Here is a 23993-nt window from a genome sequence, read left to right on the forward strand (position 1 = left end):
GGTCCCCAGCTAGGACAGCTGAGGTGGCTGCTGTGTTTGCAGAACGGCCTCTATAAAAGTGAAGCTTTGGTGCCTCTGTCCTGTCCTTCCTCAAATCCGTAAAGGTAAGTATGTGTGGCAGAACACTTGGCTAGTTGTGCACTCCTGATGTGAGGGAGTTTCCCTGTGAGGGAGATGGCTATTCCTTCCCAAGCATTAAGTACAGTCAACATCCCTGAGAAAGGCGTTGCATACAATATAGTTCTAAGATTTTGTGATTGAATAGGAAGAAAAATACCCAGTATCTCTCTTTTTTTCTTTCAACAGTACTTGTCTGACTCAGCCTGCCTCCTTCTTCATCTGGTAACACAAGAGGTAAGAGAAATTTATTATTACCTTCCGAAGAACAAAGGGCTTTCTCTATCGTAACATTTTAATGAGTGGCTATTTTGTTTTCTGCCTTTCTATTGGGCATAGGAGCGACTGGTCTTTTAAAATAGCTTCTCATGAAACTTTGCCTTTTAAAGCCATTTAATTGAACAAAGTTTTATGCCATTTCTCTTTTGCATTTTGTTGGAACTCGATGAAGAAGGCAACCCTCGTGTATATTTAATATGAACTGCTATGCAGTTCAATGAAAGAAGCTATATAGAAAAATGTAAAAAAAAAAAAAAACCCAAACATTGTACCAGAACTCAAAATTTCTGGATGCCAATCTAGGCTTTTCACTGATTCAACTCCCTGGGCCATGCCAGCTAGCTTTTACGTGTCTTCAAACATGTGTGATTCAAGAGCATTAACACTAGGCCTGGACCTAGACTGCCAGGCTCATAGCTCACCACTGCCTCTTACCACCTCTTGGTGACCCTGGGTGACCCTTTACCTGGCTGAACCTTAGTTTTCTCATCAGTAAAATCAGAAGGGCAAGTTTAAGTTGGCTGCTAGTGTCTCTCTGGCTCTTGTCTAATATCTAAGTCAGTGGTTCCCAAGGACTCTTCCACCAATCAAAACGCTCAGTGGGTCTCCCATTTTCTGCATGAGGAGATGTATGTGAAGAACATATATATGTATATATAGAACATATAGGTTTGTGGTTAATATATTAAGTAAAACAAATTTAGAAAAAGTAGAAAATCTATAGCTTACAAGGGAATAAATGTTAACTTGTTGACACTGGAGGTGATTACCACTTCGTGGACAGAGCCCAACACCACACAACAAAGTGAAGGCTTGTGACTCAAAGGTGACAAAGGACTGCGAGACAAGAGCAGAGGGATGGTGTCCTTTTGGTGCAGGATCCACTGCACAACATCAATCACTAGGGCAGAGTAATTGATTCAAATGTGCTTCATTAGCCCCGCCCCCAAACAAAGTCACAGAATAGCATTTGAAGGGAAAAATGCTAACACCCAACATTTCAATACCTGTCCCTTGAAAATAGGTCTCAATTTCCATGTCTCCCCATAAGCCTTTTGTTGATTCTAAGCTACAGTGTGTGGGAAATTTTGTATCTATGTTGGGAAGAGGGTCACTGTTTCTAAGAGAAGTCTGAGATGTTTTATGGAAAGTCTAGGAAAGATTGGAGCCTTTGTCATCACTGACAGTCACTATACCAACATGCTGTCCTCTGTCCTGTCCCCTCCTCCACTCCAGAGGTCACCAGCTTTTACTCTGGCCAGAGAGGGAGTTGTTTTATCTGACCAGGATTTGTCAGTTGGAAAAAAAAAAGTTGCGAATTGGTTTTGGCTTGAGATTTCATAGTGGCTATTCATTTCAGGAGAGAAATTAGAAATGTGATGTTTTCAAATAGAGAGGGTAGGAGAGTGGGAGGTCATAAGCCTGATGCAGTAAGGACCAGGCAGAAACAAGGGGGAGGCCAAAGCCAGTTAAAAACTGGGAGAGACAGACTTTGATAGGGAACTACTGGGCAGTCTCATTAAAATGCAGATGCTTGTTTTTCTCAAGCAATCCTTTGGAGTTATTTTTGCCCAGATAAGAGTGACAATTTGTGCACAGTTTAAAAACTGACAGCAGGGACTTGGTTTTGACCTGGGATAAGATCATTTGTGATTATTTCATAGTTCTCCCCATACTAATATTTTATTAATATCCATCATGGGTATTTTTTCCTTTAATTCTTGTCAGTTAACTACAAGTCTGTGTGCATAAAATATTAACCTGAATTGAGATGGTTTTTTTCTTACATCCAAACTTAGTGGTTTTTGGCATTCAGCTTTAATAGTTTGTGGCAAGGAAAAATGGCTAAATATTTTTGGAGACAGAATCTCTCTATTATGTAGCCTTGGCTGTCCTGGAATTATGAAGACCAGGCTGGCCTCAAACTCACAGAGATCTGCCTGCCTCTGTCTCCCAAGGGCTAGAATTAAAAGTGTATACCATCATACTGAGCAGTGTTTAGGTTTCTAAAAATAGGTTCGTTAAGATGAAACAATTAGAAAAATTATTTTCTATTTCTTTGTATCACCACATTGACAAACGAACAAACAAGCAAGCAATGGAAACAGATGGGTAGGGAAAGGAAAGGGGGTTAAAAAAAAGAACACACAGAAACAACAAAAGGTGCTGAGCACATTATAGCCTGACAAATGTGGCTGGATGGTTCTCATCCCCTCCCCCACAGCTCTCAACTCTAGTTTATAAAACAGAAGGAAGAACCAAGGCTTAAAAGGTCACAAAAAGTTAAACTCTCAACACAGGGCTATTAGGTACGCTTGTCTTCTCTTAGCTCCTGGCACATTCCACGGGAGAACCCGAAAAGGCATAAGAGAGTGAGCAAACTAAGCCTGTTAACATGGAAACCCACAGGCCAGGGTTATCATTCATGTACATTTCTTCCTCTAGGTGCACCTGGCCCTAAGCTGCCCCCAATAGCTCGCAGCCATGAGTTCCGACGCCGAGATGGCCGTTTTTGGGGAGGCTGCTCCTTACCTCCGGAAGTCTGAAAAGGAGCGAATCGAGGCTCAGAACAAGCCTTTTGATGCCAAGTCATCAGTGTTTGTGGTGGATGCTAAGGAGTCCTATGTGAAAGCAACCGTGCAGAGCAGGGAAGGGGGGAAGGTGACGGCCAAGACCGAAGGTGGAGCTGTGAGTAAAAGCAAGAAGTGGGAGAGGTAGGGAAACATGAATACTCTTCTTCTGCTAATTAGTCAGCACTAACTGGATCCTTCCATTCTTAACAGACTGTCACAGTTAAAGAAGATCAAGTCTTCTCCATGAACCCTCCCAAGTACGACAAGATCGAGGACATGGCCATGATGACCCACCTCCACGAGCCCGCTGTGCTGTACAACCTCAAAGAGCGTTATGCAGCCTGGATGATCTACGTGAGTGTCCTCTGTCGTATTTCATCAAGTCCGTGCACTTTCTGTTGTTGAAATGTCCTATTATGTCAGTGTTGTAAATTATAGCATCTTTAAACATGAATGTGCGGATAGCTCTCTGCTTAACCACGTTAGTTGGCTAACTGGAACACTAGTGCTGCAGCGGACAATGGGGAAGGAAGTTGCCAATGGATGCAACCACGAAGGCTCACAAGCACCCCACACTTCCTTAGAGCCTCTCCCCTTGCCCACACTATAGTATTTCTAAGTCGGAGTAATGAGGTGTTTGCTGACTAAGTATCCTTTTCTCTGTGCACAGACTTATTCGGGGCTCTTCTGTGTCACTGTCAACCCCTACAAGTGGTTGCCGGTGTACAACCCCGAGGTGGTGGCAGCTTACCGAGGCAAAAAGCGACAGGAGGCCCCGCCCCACATCTTCTCCATCTCTGATAATGCCTACCAGTTCATGCTGACGGGTTAGTATATCACCATCTCTACACGCACTAGAAAACACTCGTAGACTCATAGCAGAGAGAACATATGGTCAGCCCCTTGAGAATGAAATGCTTTGCACGTGTGATGAGAGCAATAAGAGTGGAAAAACTGATTAAGAATATGATGCAGCTATTACAAGAGCACAGGGAAATTTGCTTAGACTTCTATGCTAAAAATCCAAATTGGTGGATGCTCATTTCATTTCAATTTGATCAAAGTTAGGCATCAACTCTACATCTTAATTACATCTACTGCACTCTCTCATTTAAAAAAGTAAGCTTTGGAATTTCACCAGCACTATAGGGAATGCAGCCTGGACATTCAAAACATGACAGGATTTTGAACTATGATCCAGGTGAAGGGAGGATACCTGAGACTGTAAGGTCACTTGTTACTTGGCTGATTCTTATTGTAAAGGAGCGAACTGGTGCTTCCCATAATCCTACACATTAATAATGAGAACAGTGTGATAATTAGCACATCTTTCACACTGAGTTCTTAAGACTCGTGGAAAGAAGAGCACAACTTTATTAGTGTCTGTGCTTTTGTTTACTTGGTCTATGTTTTTTTTTCCTCTTCACAGATCGTGAGAACCAGTCCATCCTGATTACGTACGTAGATGCCATGCCTTTCTGTCTGCTGAGTTTTGATCGTTAGGGCAGTACCTCCTGCCTTACATTCTGACTTTCATTCTGTCCTCTCAGTGGAGAATCCGGGGCCGGGAAGACTGTGAACACGAAGCGTGTCATCCAGTACTTTGCAACAATTGCAGTCACCGGGGACAAGAAGAAGGAGGAAGCACCTTCTGGCAAAATGCAGGTGAGCATGTCTATCTGAGGGAGGGAGGAGGGAGATCAGGCTTTTCAAAGCCTGACAGTGGAGTGTCAAAACCACAGCAACTGGATAACCACAACGTCAGAGTTTAGAAAATAAACCTTGGAAGGGCTTTGTGAGGCTCAGATGAACAGGATGATAAGTTAGCAAGTTATAGCCCCTCTCAGCCATTTCTCAGGAGCAAAAATGGAGCCTGAGAGGTAGGAGACCAAGCCATGTCACAGGCATGTCCCACTCTCCAATGTGGACTCCCTCTCTCCTTCTAAAGCCTTGCCTAGCTATAGGGCGTGACCAAGGGAAGGGGAGGACAGAGAAGTTATTTTAGTATATATGACTCAGATAACCCAAACTTTATCTTCCTTTCCCATTTCTCTTAAGGGGACCCTTGAAGATCAAATCATCAGTGCCAACCCTCTGCTGGAGGCCTTTGGCAATGCCAAGACTGTGAGGAACGACAACTCCTCCCGCTTCGTAAGTCTCCTTAGTTGTCCTGTTCGAGTGAGAATGGCCACCACTCCTTTCGATACACCATGTTAACATACTTTCTACTTATTTGGCCCTTAGTGAATGAAATGGTTTCCAGCTTTTAATCTAGGCTCCTTTGCCTCTTTAAGGGTAAATTCATCAGAATCCATTTCGGTGCCACAGGCAAACTGGCCTCCGCAGATATCGAAACCTGTGAGTTAATGAACAACGGTGACTGAGAGTCTTTTCTTTGGGGCGCGCTTATTGGAAAACCTTGCTCTTCTTTCTGCTGGGTGAAGTTCGAAGCTTACCTTTCTACTGGTAGCCTTTTCGTTTAAGGCATGCTTAATCTGCCTTTCCAGATCTGCTAGAGAAGTCCAGAGTCACCTTCCAGCTCAAGGCTGAAAGAAGCTATCACATCTTCTACCAAGTCATGTCCAATAAGAAACCAGAGCTTATCGGTAAGGATTTATTTATTTATTTATTTCCACCAAGGAAGACAACACCCAGCCTAAGGTGGCCCTCTGAGACGTGCTGCAAACCAAACTAACTCCCTACACCCTTTTCCATGTGTCCAGAGATGCTCCTGATCACCACCAACCCATATGACTTTGCTTACGTCAGTCAAGGTGAAATCACAGTGCCCAGCATTGATGACCAGGAAGAGTTGATGGCCACAGACGTAAGTGTTAGGGGAGAGGCAGGAGATAGCAAGGTTCTTTCCAGCACGTAACCCTCTCTTCTCCCATCAAAGTGAAATGGACGAGCATAGCACAGACAGGTCAGACAAGGCTGTCTTTCAGGCTTTCTACATTTGGGGAAAAAAACCACAGATTTAAATGCCACCCTACACATGCATTTACATTTCAAATATCTGCAGTAAGTGTTAGGTACCTGACATCCCTCACCTAGCTGGGTCTTTTTACTTCTTATGGTGTTGGCCACTCTTGGCTCAACACTTATACCTCTATAATACAGTGATTTCTTTTCTACTTTATGCCAGCCCCTCATCTGGAATCTCGGAAAATCTATAATATTAGACAAAGTAGTCACATCTGAAAGGTTTTAAAAAAAAGCATAACAACCTCACTCCAGGGCCTTGTTAATAATGTGTAGTTTCAGGATGAGGTAGCCCCAGCAATCTAGGACTAGAAGAATGAAGGAAGCTTTAGGAGAGACACACTTTCATATACCTCTGTTGATGTGGACTCCTATCTATGAACCCCATCGACGTTTAGCATGAGAACTAAGAGTGTAAACAAAACCTGATAGAGTGGAGAATAAAACAGAAAGCATTTCAACAAGTGCGTCAAGTTGTGACCTCAAAGAAACATGTGGAGAAATGGTGGGAGAAGAAACACTCTTCTCATGCCTCTTTCCGGAGTCATCCATATCAAGTGAGATGGGAGGAGGGTATGCTGGGGCTGTGCACTAAGTTAGGGCAACATAGGAGAAGAAGAAACGAGCTGGGAGACAAGAAACAGGAAAATGTGTGGACCCTACATATGCTGTCCTTAGCACCCACACTACTCACATGGAAAGGCTGGTCTAGGTTTCCTCATGTTACTCTGTGGATCGGAGGAGAAGAAACTGACTCGTAAGCCATCATAGTATTAGTCAGATATAAAGCAAAACATGGTGAGGAAGTGAGACGCCAGACCCCTAGAGTCCCCAGCAAGCTGGCCATGGTGGTAAATTGTTGCTAATTCAATTCTTTCAACAGACTGCCGTGGACATCCTGGGGTTCACTGCAGATGAAAAAGTGGCCATTTACAAGCTCACTGGCGCTGTGATGCACTATGGGAACATGAAATTCAAGCAAAAGCAAAGGGAAGAGCAGGCTGAGCCAGACGGCACTGAAGGTAACACTGCTGTGGCCACCATCCATTCCATCTGATACAACTGGTGACATGAAGCTTTTCAGAGGCAGGGACCCGTTTGTACTGCCTGACCTTTATAAGGAAAGACAGACGGTTTGGGGCAAGGAGGTGATACATTGATATTTTACATTATTGAGAAAATTTATTATTCTGTCCATTCCCCTGTTCTGTTTTTCCTGTGTGTGTGTGTGTGTGTGTGTGTGTGTCTGTCTGTCTGTCTGTCTGCCTGCCTGTCTGGTGCTGGCAATTGAGCCCAGGGCCTTGTCCTGAACTACATCTCCACCCCTCTTCATTCGCTTTTTATAAGAAAATATTTACTTCTTGATGGAAGCACATTTTATTCTAGTAAATAACTCAGAATTTCCGAGCCCACTGGGTGAGGGTTTCTCAAATTATTACCTGAAGTTTACTTTTGCTGTATTTTAAGTATCACACAGAGCATAGACTCCTCCACCAACTCCAACGTATGAACTACTAGAGTTAGCATGAAGAGCAGGAGTACTTTTCAGACATAAACAAACGGACAGACTTCACAACATCTGTGCCTCACTGTTTGTGTGAGACCATTGTCGCCAGTGTCATCATTTGCAATGAAGCTGTGTAAGTCACTGTCAGGCCCACTGTTCTTGCTTCCTTCCTGCAGTGGCTGACAAGGCTGCCTATCTGACAAGTCTGAACTCTGCTGACCTGCTCAAAGCCCTCTGCTACCCCAGGGTCAAGGTCGGCAATGAGTACGTCACCAAAGGCCAGACAGTGCAGCAGGTAATTGTGATTCAAGTCCACTCATCCACTTGAACCACAGGAGACTTAAAAGTTTATCCCCTGTGTCTAACTCAAACAACTAAACGAATGTTCTTCCTGAAGGTGTACAACTCTGTGGGCGCCCTGGCCAAGGCCATGTACGAGAAGATGTTCCTGTGGATGGTCACCCGCATCAACCAGCAGCTGGACACCAAGCAGCCCAGGCAGTACTTCATCGGGGTCTTGGACATCGCTGGCTTTGAGATCTTTGACGTGAGTAATAAACTGACTAGCAGATGTACCAGATGCTAGAGTCCTGGAAATACTCTTCCCAAAAGACAAAATAGGCTGTTCCAAAAGTACAAATTCCTGATGAATTGGGTCACTGGGGGTATCTGAAAACCTGTCAGTGAGGGCAAATAGGAAAAAAAGAGAATGCTACATTTTCAGGACTAGAGAGAGTCTCAAAGCATGGCTTGTTCTAAACTGATCTTGAGTTCAAGCACACGAGCATAGAAACACTTTCTTAAGTCACCCTAGATGATTATGTCAAAGAGCTCCAATTTAACAGCATTTTACCCAGTATGCAAGATTTAATATAGTTCCTTAGAAAACTTTTGAGAATTTACTCTTTAAATTAGAATTTTAACACCCACCCTTTAAGGGATGATCTGAAAGTCTAAACCTTCAAGATAATAACTCTAAATGTCTCAAAATTTGAAAAGATGTATTAGCTGCCTTACAGAAGCAAATAGGGAATTATGACAAAATTGCTTATATTCATTTATCTCTTCCCATATAGTTCAACACCTTGGAGCAGCTGTGTATCAACTTCACCAACGAGAAACTGCAACAGTTTTTCAACCACCACATGTTCGTGCTGGAGCAGGAGGAGTACAAGAAGGAAGGCATTGAGTGGGAGTTCATCGACTTCGGGATGGACTTGGCAGCCTGCATTGAGCTCATTGAGAAGGTTTGTGTGACTTTTGAAACTTCAGAACAGGCGCAAAAATTGGTCCCCCTTCCTATGTTTACTTACAATATGTTTACTTACTTAAAGAGTAAGCAGTAACATCTCTTGACATGGTTGTGTGCTCTGTTCAGTTCAAAGGGATGTCATGGGTGATCTGTAACTAATGGATAAAGTACAGCAGTTTCTAGGAAAAAACAATAACATACATACAGGCAAAACACATGTATTCATGTTTCCAGCTCTTATAACTTCATGCTTCATTAGTTTTTTTTTTAATGGCATAGCGTCTCCCTATGTAACCTTCACTGGCCGTGGAACTCACTATGTAGAACCAGGCCGGCCTTGGCTCACAGAGACCCTTCTCTTTCTGTCTCCTGAGTGCTTAAAGGCACAGACAACTATACATAGGCTTTTTATTCTTACGTGATTTCATAGGTATGGAAGGAAGGGAAGAAAGTACAGTCAGTCCTTTGAATGGTTAATTAATCCTGGTATGGTTATGATGTTGCATTGCACATGTGCACTGTATAACAGGGCATTGCAAGTAAGATGCCTAAGGTTGGGGAGTTAATTGTCGAATCCATCAATTCATCCCTTACTCATGATTACTACCAAGGAAATACATGAAACTTCCATTTGACCTTTCCTTGGGAGTGAGCTCTGAATTCTCCTCTAGTAATTAAGGGAATTAGTCATTAAGGAAATCTGTCTAATTAAGTTGGAGCAACAGATGTATCATATTTACATAGAAATCAATAAACAACTTCAACATTCAAAAACTGTTGGGATCCTGGGACTGGAGAGATGGCTCAGTGGTTTTAAAGTGCTTGTTACTATATCGTGAGGTCTGGAATTTTGATTCCAGCACCCACATAAGTGGCTCACAAACACCTGTTATGCCAGTGCTAAGGGATCCTCCAACCTTTTCTGGCTTTTCTGGCTTCAAGCATATACACACATATGCATTCTCTCTGTCTCTCTCTTTGCCTCTGTCTCTGTCTGTCTCTGTCTGTCTCTGTCTCTGTCTCTGTCTCTGTCTCTGTCTCTCTCTCTCTCTCTCTCTCTCTCTCTCTCTCTCTCTCTCACACACACACACACACACACACACACACACACTGGAATCTTGTCATGTACCTGTTGGTACCAAGAAAGAACCTGTGTGAACTTTCCCTAAGCAGTGATAAAGGAGAAATAAAATGGAATCACCAGCTAGGAAAATTTCAAATACTCAGCTTAAAATTTACCAAAATAGAAAAAAAAACTAGGTTGCATAAACTTAGGAAAATATGTTAATTTGATGATGTAATTGTTCCACTGCTCATCAAAACTAAACAGCTCTCCCCTCCCCCAAAGTATTTTTATTTCCTTCACTAATATTTCAACTTCTGGATTATCAAAATGATTTTTGAGAATGAATTTGTGAGTTTGGATAATCATCAATGCTAAATTTGCTTTTAGTCTTCTATATCAAACTTGTCTCAGTAAAGTCAAAATGCTTCCTGAGCAAGACCTGATGGGTCACCACCAGTCCTTAACTCCACAGACGTCAGACATGGGGGAAGGGCTGAATGTACCGAGTTTTCATGAGGCAACAGGAGATGCACTTTCCTCTCGGTGAAGTTTTATTTTTGTTCACCAGATGCAGCCTTTCCTTTTCCCAACTTTTTCTAGAGTCGTGGTCAAGGATATTGCACTGGGAGAAAGGAGTATATCAGAGTATATATGCATTTGTAGTATAAAAAATCAAGCTTTAGGATTCCATTTTACATACCAAACACATTTGCCAGATGGTCCAGATGGGCTTTTAAGCTAAGTCTTTCAGCAAAGTACATCTTATACGTTCTTCAGATGATGACTGTCGCATTTTGTTAGAAGAGGGGATGATAAGGTATGATGTCATCTGTTTAGGCATAATTCTGAGTCCTTCCTTTGGAAGGCCTGCTTTTCAAGTTTGTATCAACCACACAAATTACCAGGGCATGATTTTCTAAGGGACCCATCACTCTTTTCTCCCTCTTTAATATCCAGCCGATGGGCATCTTCTCCATCCTGGAAGAGGAGTGCATGTTCCCCAAGGCGACAGACACCTCCTTCAAGAACAAACTGTATGAGCAGCATCTTGGGAAGTCCAACAACTTCCAGAAGCCCAAACCTGCCAAAGGCAAGGCCGAGGCCCACTTCTCCCTGGTGCACTATGCAGGCACCGTGGACTACAACATTATTGGGTGGCTGGACAAGAACAAGGACCCCCTGAATGAGACCGTGGTGGGGCTGTACCAGAAGTCCGGGTTGAAGACTCTGGCTTTCCTATTTTCTGGGGGACAAGCTGCTGAAGCAGGTAACTTTTTCTTTTTATAGTATCAACTTGTTTAAGAATCACACCACAGAAATACAGTTTACCAGAGACAATACAAGTTAGTGGTTCTCAACCTGTGACCCTTTTGGGGACAGTCAAGTGACTCTTTCATGGGGGTTACTTAAGACCATCACAAAATACAGATATTTATATTATGATTCATAATGGTAGCGAAATTACAATTTTGAAGTAGGAGTGAACATAATAATGTTGTGACTGAGGTCACTACAACATGACCTGTATCAAAGGGTGGCAGCATTGGGAACCAGATATGGGTATTGCCCAACCTACAGTGAGAATTCAAGTCAATGCAAGTGAAATGAAGGAAAGCATATTTAACCACCATGGTACACAGGTATCAGGGATTGCTCGTTTATCTGCTGATGTTTGCGCCAGCCACTTTTCCACATCAAGGGTCTACTGTTCCCATCAAGGGTCCGGCTAAGTCAGAAGTCAGGGAACTTTCCAACATGGCCGTCATGCTAGGGTAACTGAATGAGGTTGTATTACCTTCTTGAAGTATCCAAAGTCTAGATGTATAAGTAATCCCATTGGGACATGGGAAAATAGAAACTGCAGGTCCCTGCTAGGGAGCTAAGCTTAACTACTTAGGAGTAAACATGAAACTCTGCCTGTTTGGGGCATGTGCGTACTGACAGGACCCTGCTCCTGTCTTCTGGATGGATTCTTCAGGAATGAGACACTGCTGATCTGGGTGGAATCAGGGAGTCCCACCTCATACCCATGACTTCCATCTTTTGCAAAAGTCTTCTTCCCCCAGTGTCTAAAGTCACATCAGTGATGACTGTATCTTCCTCTATAATTGAGGCAGATGAGCTATGGAAGAAGGAAGGTGGGAGACGAGTACCACAGACTCTCAAGAAACATCCAGATGCCTGTACACATGGAGGGTGCAAAGGGTGGAACTAATAATCACCGTTTTTCCATTCTGCTTTTCAGAGGGTGGCGGCGGAAAGAAAGGTGGCAAGAAGAAGGGTTCTTCTTTCCAGACCGTGTCAGCTCTTTTCAGGGTACAGTATAATCTTACACTTAGAAGATAATTAAACTGTCTTTAATGAGAGGGTTAAAAGGATGTTTATGATAAAGGTGGAAGAAAAAGTAGCAATGTGTTTTTTTAAATATGAAAAATATCTCAGGAAGTTTTTAGCAAAGAGGAAGACACACCATGTCTCTTGCATAGCAAAGCCTATTATAAATGAGGCCTTGCCCCAAGCCTCAAATAAGAGAGATCTGGTAGTAAAGACATTTTAAATGAAATCAAGCCCTCTTTAAAAACCACCCACTGTGTTCCATAACATCTACTCCTTATGATCAAAGTCTCAGTACAAAATCTTTTTGATCATCAGGGTTTGAGCAAAACCAACTGGAATAGATTATTTCTGTAGAATCAGGAATGTTCTAGGAATCCACCCTCCAGACATAGGTCCCCCTTGGTCACCATCATCTATCTGAGACAGCTTATTAGAATGTGATGGAAGAAAAATGAACTCTATAAAAATAGTCGTTCTAAACCTCTCCAAATGGTTTTATAGGAGAATTTAAATAAGCTGATGACCAACTTGAAGAGCACCCACCCCCACTTTGTCCGATGCCTCATTCCCAATGAGACTAAGACTCCTGGTAAGACCTTTCTCATGAGTAGAGCAACCCCAGTGTGGCTTCTCTTTGGATGACTGTAAAGAATGTATTCCCCTTTCTAGGTGCCATGGAGCACGAACTGGTCCTGCACCAGCTGAGGTGCAACGGGGTGCTGGAAGGCATCCGCATCTGCAGGAAGGGGTTCCCCAGCAGGATCCTCTACGCAGACTTCAAGCAGAGGTGTGTCTCATATCCCCTTACATGTTACATAGAGCACTGTTGGGTTTTCTTTTTTTTTCTTTTCTTTTCTTTTTTTTTTTTTTTTTTCGGAGCTGGGGACCGAACCCAGGGCCTTGCACTTGCTAGGCAAGTGCTCTACCACTGAGCTAAATCCCCAACCCACTGTTGGGTTTTAAATGCTGTCCCCTCCTCTATTGTTTGACTGACCCCTCTTTTCAGTAGTAGCTGCTACTCTTCCATCATTTCTCAGTGGAGGGAAATAATGTTTCAATTACACTGTTCGTTTTGACAGATACAAAGTTCTCAATGCAAGTGCTATCCCGGAAGGTCAGTTCATTGATAGCAAGAAGGCCTCTGAGAAGCTTCTAGGTTCCATTGACATCGACCATACCCAGTACAAATTCGGTCACACGAAGGTACCGCCAGTCCAAATGGCTGACATAATTTTTAGCACCTTCAGAGTTTCTGCCTGAGGTGAATTAACAAATCCAACTCTTCTCTGCCAAGGTTTTCTTTAAAGCTGGCCTGCTGGGAACTCTAGAGGAGATGCGAGATGAAAAGCTGGCTCAGCTCATCACGCGCACTCAAGCCGTGTGCAGAGGGTACCTGATGAGGGTGGAGTTCAGAAAGATGATGGAGAGGAGGTAAGGAGCAAAGCCTGTCTCCCTTTTCCACCTCTTTCATCACTGAATCCAGAGCAGGTGTGATGGTCACGTCACACATCTTTGCCCATTTGCATCTAATTTTCTCCTTCCACAGAGAGTCCATCTTCTGCATCCAGTACAACGTCCGCGCCTTCATGAACGTCAAGCACTGGCCCTGGATGAAGCTGTATTTCAAGATCAAACCCCTGCTGAAGAGTGCAGAGACTGAGAAGGAGATGGCCACCATGAAGGAAGATTTTGAGAAGGCCAAGGAGGATCTGGCAAAGTCAGAGGCAAAAAGGAAAGAACTAGAAGAAAAGATGGTGGCTCTGATGCAAGAGAAAAATGATCTGCAGCTCCAGGTTCAAGCTGTGAGTGTCAGACATGGTACACAGCCCTTTCACAGTCAGGATGTGACTGAATAAGCAATTGCAGGTTTCCGAGTAAACAATTTCTATCCAGGCATCTGTTGTGATTGCCTGCCCTTCAAACAACTAAGATTCAAACCCAAAGAGACAGCAGCTACAAAGCCACATCCCTGGTGCTTACATTCACATGTGCATTGTACACAGCCTGGTCTCTAGGGAACAGTGTCATGAAAACATCTAGACATTTTCCTTTCTGTACGGAACATCTTCTTACATTAGAATAGTCTCTCTTTGGTAGATATTGTTCATTGCTAACTAGAAAGCACATTATTCTTACCAGGCAGGAAAAAGGGCTAATTTTAAGCCCTTCGTTGAATGTGAGGGAGGAAAAAACAAACCCTGAGGTCAAGAATTAGTAAATGACTTTTCCATAAGGACTGAGGGCTAGTAAATCATATATATTTTAAACAAGTCCACCTTTTCCTCATTTTACCTTCTACACATGGATATTTAGAGGGAATGTATTAATCTACATGATCAACATCTTAAGATTGTTGCATTTTGTCGAATTTTTTCAAGATAGCAAGTTGGCCTATTCAAAGACCAACTGGTAGTCATCCATTCCCAACTTTTAGTACGTTATTGTGTATTTTCATATATATCCTAAACAAATGGAACTGTACTATTTCTCCTATTAGGAAGCAGATGGCTTAGCTGATGCAGAGGAAAGATGCGACCAGCTGATCAAAACTAAAATCCAACTGGAGGCCAAAATCAAAGAGTTGACTGAGAGGGCTGAGGATGAGGAAGAGATCAATGCCGAGCTCACCGCCAAGAAGAGGAAGCTGGAGGACGAGTGCTCAGAGCTGAAGAAAGACATCGATGACCTTGAGCTGACACTGGCCAAGGTTGAGAAGGAGAAGCACGCCACGGAGAACAAGGTGCAACAACTATTCACTTTAAAGCAGTTACAAGTATTCATTTAGTACTGAATCTTAAACCTTAAAATCACTGAGAATGAAAGGAAAACAGTTACAATGTTGCCATCTTTTTTATGGCTGCTTTGTTCCCTGTCAGGATAATGTTGTCCCGAGAAGTTAAATTATCATGTATTTTTAATCAGCATGCCCCCCATCTGTTCAAATCTAAAGGTGAAAAACCTCACAGAAGAGATGGCAGGCTTGGATGAAAATATTGCTAAGCTGACCAAGGAGAAGAAGGCCCTGCAGGAGGCCCACCAGCAGACCCTGGATGACCTGCAGGCAGAGGAGGACAAAGTCAACACCCTGACCAAAGCCAAAACCAAGCTCGAACAGCAAGTGGATGACGTGAGTATGAAAAGCAACCTTTTCCCTTGTAAGGCATGACATAAGCCATCATGAAATGAAGCCATCAGCCGAGCGCATGAGTCTTGAAGTGCAGGCTGAGAGTCCTCATGCGATTTGGTGTCTCCTCTACAGTTTTTCTTGAGTATCTGTCTAAGGACATACAGTTCAGGGATTAACAAAGTCCCTTATAATTTAGCTTGAAGGATCACTGGAACAGGAAAAGAAGCTGAGGATGGACTTAGAAAGAGCCAAGAGGAAACTGGAGGGGGACCTGAAACTGGCCCAAGAGTCCACAATGGACATAGAAAATGACAAACAGCAGCTCGATGAGAAACTCAAAAAGTAAGCAGTGAAGATACAGGTCTGAGGGGGGAAATTATCACCAGTGGCTCTGTGACTGACACAAGGGCTTTCCCTACAGGAAAGAGTTTGAAATGAGCAACCTGCAGAGCAAGATTGAGGATGAACAGGCCCTCGGCATGCAGCTGCAGAAGAAGATCAAAGAGTTGCAGGTAAGTCCATGGCTTCCACGAGTCTAACTCATCAGGAGAAAAATGACTGACCCAAGAAGCTGACTCAGTCCTTTCCACCATCCCCAGGCCCGCATTGAGGAGCTGGAGGAGGAAATCGAGGCAGAGCGGGCCTCCAGGGCCAAAGCAGAGAAGCAGCGCTCTGACCTCTCCCGGGAACTGGAGGAGATCAGCGAGCGGCTGGAAGAAGCCGGCGGGGCCACTTCAGCCCAGATCGAGATGAACAAGAAGAGAGAGGCCGAGTTCCAGAAAATGCGCAGGGACTTGGAGGAGGCCACCCTGCAGCACGAAGCCACAGCAGCCGCTCTTCGGAAGAAGCACGCGGACAGCGTGGCTGAGCTCGGGGAGCAGATCGACAACCTGCAGCGGGTGAAGCAGAAGCTGGAGAAGGAGAAGAGTGAGCTGAAGATGGAGATCGACGACCTCGCTAGCAACATGGAGACTGTCTCCAAAGCCAAGGTCTTTTCCAACTTCCTAATTTATTTGAAATTCTTGAAAGCGACTATGTACTGTGTGGGACTCTAGCTAGCCACACTGCACATCATCCGAGATTTTCTGACTGACATCACTGTATTAGGTGAAACCCCTCAAGCTTCCACATCTTATGTTTCAAAATCACCTTAAACTTGGTTGCTATGGCTACTGCAGTAGTAATGCAGTGGCAAGAAAAAGTCCCCTCTACATGTTGTGGGTATGAACAACACACATGGTGTTCATGTTTCCCTAAAGAAAGAACTCTAGCTTCGATGATTACATGTTTATTCTGTCAGTCGCATACACTCCTCCATTATTGTGCTCCAAAGTGTTTCCAAGCATCTTACAAGGCTCAGAGAACAACATCAGTAACATCCTGTGTCTGTTATACATAGTATCGGATCTCTGAATCCCAGATTTCCTAGTAGAAAAGCATCATCTTGTCCTGTCCTTGCTTCCCACCACAGGGGAACCTTGAGAAGATGTGCCGCACCCTGGAGGACCAACTGAGTGAAGTGAAAACCAAGGAGGAGGAGCAGCAGCGCCTGATCAATGAGCTGTCAGCCCAGAAGGCACGCTTACACACAGAGTCAGGTCAGTCCGTGGGCCTCACTACCTGGGAACAGCGAAACATGAAAGGTCTGTCCCAACCCAGAAGCTGGGATCACACCTTGCACAATGTGTGCAAGAGATCATTTACAAATGAATCAGTCCAAGCTATGGTTAGAGGCGGGGTGGGAAACAAATCTCTTGGGCTTGAGAAAGTTTTGTTACCTCCATAACCCTCAAAATCCCCCAATTATAAAATACCAAATCAAGCACTTCGCTAACATTCTGGAGATGTTCTTTGCGTTCTATGAAATGAGGGCGGTCGTTTGCCAGTCCACTGTACCCTTTGTTGTGAGAACAGAATTCAAAAAATTCATGTTTCCTCTCTCAGGTGAGTTTTCCCGACAGCTGGATGAGAAAGATGCTATGGTTTCTCAGCTCTCCCGAGGCAAACAAGCGTTTACACAACAGATTGAGGAGCTAAAGAGGCAGCTAGAAGAAGAGTCCAAGGTGAGAACCCTCCATTGAGACTTCCGTTCACAGAACTGGGCAGCCTGACACTACTGAGCCACCGGTGATCAGAATACAAACTCACAGCATACAATTTTGGGTTATTTAGGCCAAGAACGCGCTGGCCCACGCCCTGCAGTCCGCTCGCCACGACTGTGACCTTCTGCGGGAGCAGTATGAGGAGGAGCAGGAAGCCAAGGCCGAGCTGCAGAGGGCCATGTCCAAGGCCAACAGCGAGGTGGCCCAGTGGAGGACGAAATATGAGACGGATGCCATCCAGCGCACGGAGGAGCTGGAGGAGGCCAAGTACGGGTTTCAGTGAATTAGACAGAAAGAAACCAAAGTAAAGGAAAAGGGAAGGAAAATGGGAAAGAACAGTTGTGCCGTGAGGAGCACCAAATAACTTCACAGCTTCCGTGTATACACAGTTAAGAGGACCAGGTACACAGTCTAGGATCCCATTAACCTTACCATCAGTGAGGAAATGGATCCTTTTCCGAGTCACCAGGATTAACTTAGCTTCAGTGTCCTCCCCCTCCCCCTTCTCTCTGGTTTCATAGATACGTTTGAAAGGGACACTTCAGATGGATAAGAGCTCTGATGGAAATCAGAATTCTGGGAGAGATAAAATGGGCACTAAGAAGTCATTCTGAAAAGAAAACCTACGGGCACACAGAAATAAGAGATCTTGGTGGGAAGTAGAATTTCCTAGCCAGCAGACAGGCGGAGTCCACTCTGTTAACTTCGATTCTTCTCACACTGACCGCCACCCTCAGGAAGAAGCTGGCTCAGCGTCTGCAGGATGCTGAGGAGCACGTAGAAGCTGTGAATTCCAAGTGTGCTTCTCTTGAAAAGACGAAGCAGCGGCTGCAGAATGAGGTGGAGGACCTCATGATTGACGTGGAGAGGTCCAACGCTGCCTGCGCTGCGCTTGATAAGAAGCAGAGGAACTTTGACAAGGTGGCCCACGTGCCCTGTGATTTATAACGGGGTGAAAGGTGGCACCGCGTCTGGGTTCCCAGCTGAACTAATGACGTGCTTCCAGGTCCTGGCAGAATGGAAACAGAAGTATGAGGAAACTCAGGCTGAGCTCGAAGCCTCCCAGAAGGAGTCCCGTTCTCTCAGCACGGAGCTGTTCAAGGTGAAGAACGCCTATGAGGAGTCTCTGGATCAACTGGAGACGCTAAAGAGAGAGAACAAGAATCTACAGCGTGAGTTCCAATCTTCATAACCTTGCTTAGCTCTGACCTGGCTCTTCCTTTCTGCCATTACTACAACCACATCCTTTCACCTGTTCTTCCACAGAGGAGATTTCTGACCTGACCGAGCAGATCGCAGAGGGAGGGAAGCATATCCACGAGCTGGAGAAAATCAAGAAGCAAATTGACCAGGAAAAGAGTGAATTACAGGCGTCTCTGGAGGAAGCGGAGGTACACGCTTGGTTTGCTCACCCGTCCGTAAAAGAGAATGGCAAATAGGGTCTATCATTTTGTAAGCTCCAGGGGACAATGTATACATACCATCCAGGAGAAACCTGAGATGCATACCTCTCAAATTCAGGATCAATAATCTAAATTGAGACGTATTGAAAGTTTGGGAGGAGGGCTAAGTGTCTTCTTGAGAAACTACCATAGTGAGGTTACCAAAATGTTGCTTTTATCAAGGCCTCCCTTGAGCATGAAGAAGGTAAAATCCTACGCATCCAGCTGGAGTTGAACCAGGTGAAATCCGAGATTGACCGCAAAATTGCTGAAAAAGACGAAGAAATCGATCAGCTGAAGAGAAACCACCTCAGAGTAGTGGAGTCCATGCAAAGCACACTGGACGCTGAGATCCGCAGCAGAAACGATGCTCTGAGGATTAAGAAGAAGATGGAGGGCGACCTCAATGAAATGGAAATCCAGTTGAACCATGCCAACCGCCAGGCTGCAGAGGCCATCAGGAACCTTAGGAACACACAGGGAATGCTCAAGGTACCTAGGGGTGAACGCACACTTTATCGACAGGATCAGTGTTATTGTAGAATTCAAATCTTAAATTTTTAGGAAAATTACAGGATATAAATTATCAAGGCAATGCAATAATAAGATAAAAAATTATATATGCCTACTTGGAAAGGAGCTAAATTCTGTCTGAAAGGCCCAAGAGAGAATTTGCTTTGTCACCTGAGACAAAATGAGCAGTAAGGTGTACGTGGAGAGTGGTATCTATTCCCAGATGCTAGGACTTTAGTCATGACCCACCAAGCCCAGCTCTGGACCTCCCCTGCTAAGCATCTAAAAGGATGTAACCAGTTTAGCTGAAATGTAAGGGTACTTCCTTGATACAAAACGTCATAGATATAATCCATGATTGGTTTTTATGATGTTGGGATCCAAAACAAACCATTATGCATAAGCACTGCGCTATGCCTTCAAGCATAAGTCATTAAGGGTACTTGTAGATGCTCCTATTTCATCAGACTCTGAGCTAATAAGATCCAGGTGTGAGCACGACGTTCAATTTGAGTCCCCTTTAGCTGGAACGTGACTAAGAGTTTCTCTGCTTTCTGTTCAGGACACGCAGCTGCACCTGGACGATGCTCTCAGAGGCCAGGATGACTTGAAAGAGCAGCTGGCCATGGTTGAGCGCAGGGCAAACCTGATGCAGGCTGAGATCGAGGAACTCAGGGCATCCCTGGAACAGACAGAGAGGAGCAGGAGAGTGGCTGAGCAAGAGCTACTGGATGCCAGTGAGCGTGTGCAGCTCCTGCACACCCAGGTAAGGTTCCAGACCAGCGCTGTCAAATGCACTTCCTGAAGCTAAAGGCGGTCTGAAGGGGTGAGCCTTTTCATGAGATGCACACAAAATATTGGCAGGGATATCTTCCCAAGGGGTTGGGGAAATGCAAAGAGTGACCTAGGTACGTACTGAGACAGTTTACAAGCTCACTTCTGGGCTGGCGAGTCATGGACATGAACAATCTGGAGTTTAAAGCTTATATAAAGAAGCATGGAAAACAGCATGCGGTTACTCATCCAACACTGGCGGCCATCTTATCTTTCACAGCTGTACACAGCAAATAAATAAGCCAATAGAATGTAAAAACAAGCAGGCCATCATATTTATTATCTTGTTAACATCTTAGACATGTAAAGGGCTCTTGGCTTCAAATCTTCGGGGTCATTAGTGCTAGTCAACACTTGTGTTCCACAGTGCGCTTAAATCAGTTAAATAAAGCAATTAAATAAGTGGTGGTATAATCTTGCAATGACCATATGGAACACTCATTGCCTCAGAAAGATAATCACAAAACAGAAAAATAATGAAACAAATTAAGGCGAGGAATCCCTTAGTGTGTGTGTGTGTGTGTGTGTGTGTGTATGAGAGAGAGAGAGAGAGAGAGAGAGAGAGAGAGAGAGAGAGAAGAGAGAGAGGGAGAGAGGGAGAGAGAGAGAGGGAGAGAGAGAGAGAGAACATGCAGAAACATTCAAAAGGATAAACTAAAGTGTCACCAATGGTTGTCTCTGTTTACTCAGGGTGTGTTACTTTTGTCTCATGCTTATTTGCACACTCTACTTTTTAAATAATAAACTCATGTGACAGAATACCTTTGAACACTGTTAATGTCTAATATCGGCAATTATTGAAATGCTCAAATCCATACTGTAATTTTAAAAATCAAGTATTAGTTAACATGCGACACTTCCCTTACTAATTATGAGTATCTAGAACTTATTGACCATTTCAAATACTGATAACTTTCCAAAAATATGGGGACCCTTGATTATCTTTTACATCAATAAATATGCTTTTTATGAACTTACAAAATAGAGGCAACCAATATGGATGAGCAGCTAAGTTATTTTCCATCAGCTGTGTGGTACACAGCACTATAAAGCTGGACAATTTTACGCTGTGTTTACAAGTATCCATAGATAGCAAGTAAATACCTTTTGGGACTGGAGATTAAATTGTACATTGAATCATTTATGTTTTATGGCCAGGGATATGGGTAGAAAAGCCATGAACTTGGAATTAACTTCTGATTTTGTTTTTATTCTGAACACTTCTTATTATCAACTATTTAGGGCTACACACACTAGTTATAAATGCAATTAAATATGGTTTTCTTATGTTTTTTTTTAAAATTTGTAACAGAACACCAGCCTCATCAACACCAAGAAGAAGCTGGAGACAGACATTTCCCAGATCCAGGGAGAGATGGAGGACATCGTCCAGGAAGCCCGCAATGCAGAAGAGAAGGCCAAGAAAGCCATCACTGACGTGAGTAGAGTCACATTGTTGCCCTCAGTGAGCAGCGGGAGCTAGCAATTTCAATAGCGTTCTTGATCTCCTAAGGCCGCCATGATGGCGGAGGAGCTGAAGAAGGAGCAGGACACCAGCGCCCACCTGGAGCGGATGAAGAAGAACATGGAGCAGACGGTGAAGGACCTGCAGCACCGTCTGGACGAGGCTGAGCAGCTGGCGCTGAAGGGCGGCAAGAAGCAGATCCAGAAACTGGAGGCCAGAGTGGGTGTCCATGTTATCTTTTAGGCCCCTGCCCATGTGTGTGTGAACAGTTGCGGCCAAACTGGTAACCGTGTTCTCTCTCCCAGGTGAGGGAGCTTGAAAACGAGGTGGAAAATGAACAGAAGCGCAACATTGAAGCTGTCAAGGGTCTTCGCAAGCATGAGAGAAGAGTAAAGGAACTCACCTACCAGGTCACTGGCCTTTCCCTCTCTGACAGGCCTACAGCTTGTGAGAAAATAAAACCAGCAGGGTAGTGTCAGCTAATGACGTCATCTGTTTGCTGCATCTTTCAGACCGAGGAGGACCGCAAGAACGTGCTGAGGCTGCAGGACCTAGTGGATAAATTACAGACTAAAGTGAAAGCCTACAAGAGACAAGCAGAGGAGGCTGTGAGTATCTCCACAGAGGCAGGGGATGGGCCAGGACCACAGCTGGTTCTACGGGGCACTGAAGTCCCCATAATTTAAGGGACATTCTTCTAAGGCAATAAGCAAACCAAGAGCTAAGATTAGGTAGAAAAATGAGTATTTATTTGGAAAACCAAACTTTTGGTGCAGATGATTAGGGAGCTTTAGACATTGTAATTCATTTCTCTGAGACTGAGTACTGTTTCAGACAAGTTATCACAGAAGTGCTTCTCTACTTCCACTGCCCTCACTAGAACATTCCAAACTCCCAGCAATCATAGGGCCTATGCAAATAAATGTCTGGATTATCTTAAGCCTTATTTAACATTGTGATTAAATCCAGTTCTGAACTTTAAAAGTAAAAATTGATCTTTCTCATTCTGTCAGTTCTTAGCTCTTCCTTAAAGCTCTGCTCACCAAGTATCACTGCTGTGTCTTCTCTTTGAAGCTTGTGTTCTAGAAACAAGATTGAATCAGATATCTGCTCCTTTGACCTTTGTGTAGTCATCATAGCATCCTCCATGTGCCAGAAAAAGTCAAATGAAAGAGAATAAAAGGGGCAGGGGCATTGTAAGCACACTCATTTATGTCATCAAATCTATGGGCTGTCCTGCCCTCAAATAAGAACACGACCAAATGAGAGACCCTTTTACTTTCTCATTCATGAAGCAAATCCTTTAGTTTCTTTTAGCCACGAAGGCAGTTAACAAGCAGAAAAATGTCAATTTTTGTTCTCTCCAATTCGTTCCCATTCTCAGGAGGAACAATCCAACGTCAACCTGGCCAAGTTCCGCAAGATCCAGCACGAGCTGGAGGAAGCCGAGGAGCGGGCCGACATCGCCGAGTCCCAGGTCAACAAGCTGCGGGTGAAGAGCCGAGAGGTTCACACCAAAGTCATAAGCGAAGAATAGCTCAATTCCTTCTGTTGAAAGGTGACAGAAGAAATCACACAATGTGACGTTCTTCGTCACTGTCCTGTATATCAAGGAAATAAAAGCTGCAGATAATTTTGCAATCTAGAAGTTCATTTGCCTTTTAATTATAAGCTCTATGATGCTTTTAGGACAAATTTATTTCTTAAACGTTTGTTGAGTGCCTAATTTGTGCAGAGATGTCGAAGAAATGAACCGACTAAAGACCAACAGAGGATGAATTCAAGGTTCTCATGCTTACACAGAGGAGGGGGGTGTCACCAAAGAAATCAGTTCCACAGTGTTCAAAATGACAGATTGTTTTGCGGTCACCCATTTCATTTCATTTTGGGAGAAACCCTTTTCCTTGAACTCTTTCTCCTTCCAAGAAGAATGAGTATGGAAATTTAGATGAATTCTCCTGTTGACCTTCTGCTTTCTACAGAACTTGACTTTCCTTAGTAGCTTACACATTTTAAGGAGGACAGAGAAAGGGAATTCATTTCTTAATGTCACACACACACACACACACACACACACACACACACACACCACACGAAACATGCTTGACATTTTATCATAGCCACTGTTTGATTTTTTCTTTTATACTTAAATTAAAATTTTGGTTTCATTGGGTGGATGTTGGAAAAAAAATAAGGCAGTAGAAGCCAAATTTCTCCTTTTCAAGTAGCAGATAGACACCCCTTTCTAATGAGGAGGCCACTTTGAGAAACTATCTTCCCTTTGAGGAACCTAATTAGTAATGAGGAGCTTGATTCAGCAGAAGAGAATTTCAAAAGCCTAGAAAATAATTATAAGGAATATCTCACCTCAGTCACGATGAAGACTAATGAAAT

The 23993-nt window shown here is 43.9% G+C and overlaps 1 protein-coding gene across 1 annotated transcript; it reads left to right on the plus strand.

Annotated features, from left to right (window-relative positions):
- The first annotated feature begins 96 nt into the window (after positions 1–96).
- Positions 97–23240, plus strand: Myh4 (myosin heavy chain 4). The gene is given in 40 exon segments (NM_019325.1): positions 97–104; positions 307–354; positions 2842–3084; positions 3180–3323; positions 3640–3796; positions 4399–4426; positions 4520–4634; positions 5028–5120; positions 5264–5327; positions 5477–5575; positions 5693–5796; positions 6838–6976; positions 7638–7756; positions 7859–8008; positions 8538–8708; positions 10737–11046; positions 12025–12095; positions 12618–12705; positions 12786–12903; positions 13196–13319; positions 13411–13547; positions 13663–13918; positions 14614–14856; positions 15067–15243; positions 15440–15585; positions 15665–15755; positions 15843–16232; positions 16715–16841; positions 17188–17306; positions 17416–17612; positions 18083–18266; positions 18352–18517; positions 18612–18736; positions 18971–19279; positions 19863–20066; positions 21447–21572; positions 21648–21818; positions 21905–22009; positions 22112–22207; positions 22984–23240. Coding segments are annotated over 38 exon segments (5820 nt in total). The 5' UTR covers positions 97–104; positions 307–354; positions 2842–2880; the 3' UTR covers positions 23137–23240.
- Positions 23241–23993: the final 753 nt, after the last annotated feature.

The sequence above is a fragment of the Rattus norvegicus genome, chromosome 10 (genome assembly GCF_021556685.1).
Source record: "Rattus norvegicus strain SHRSP/BbbUtx chromosome 10, alternate assembly SHRSP_T2T, whole genome shotgun sequence".
NCBI lineage: Eukaryota > Metazoa > Chordata > Mammalia > Rodentia > Muridae > Rattus > Rattus norvegicus.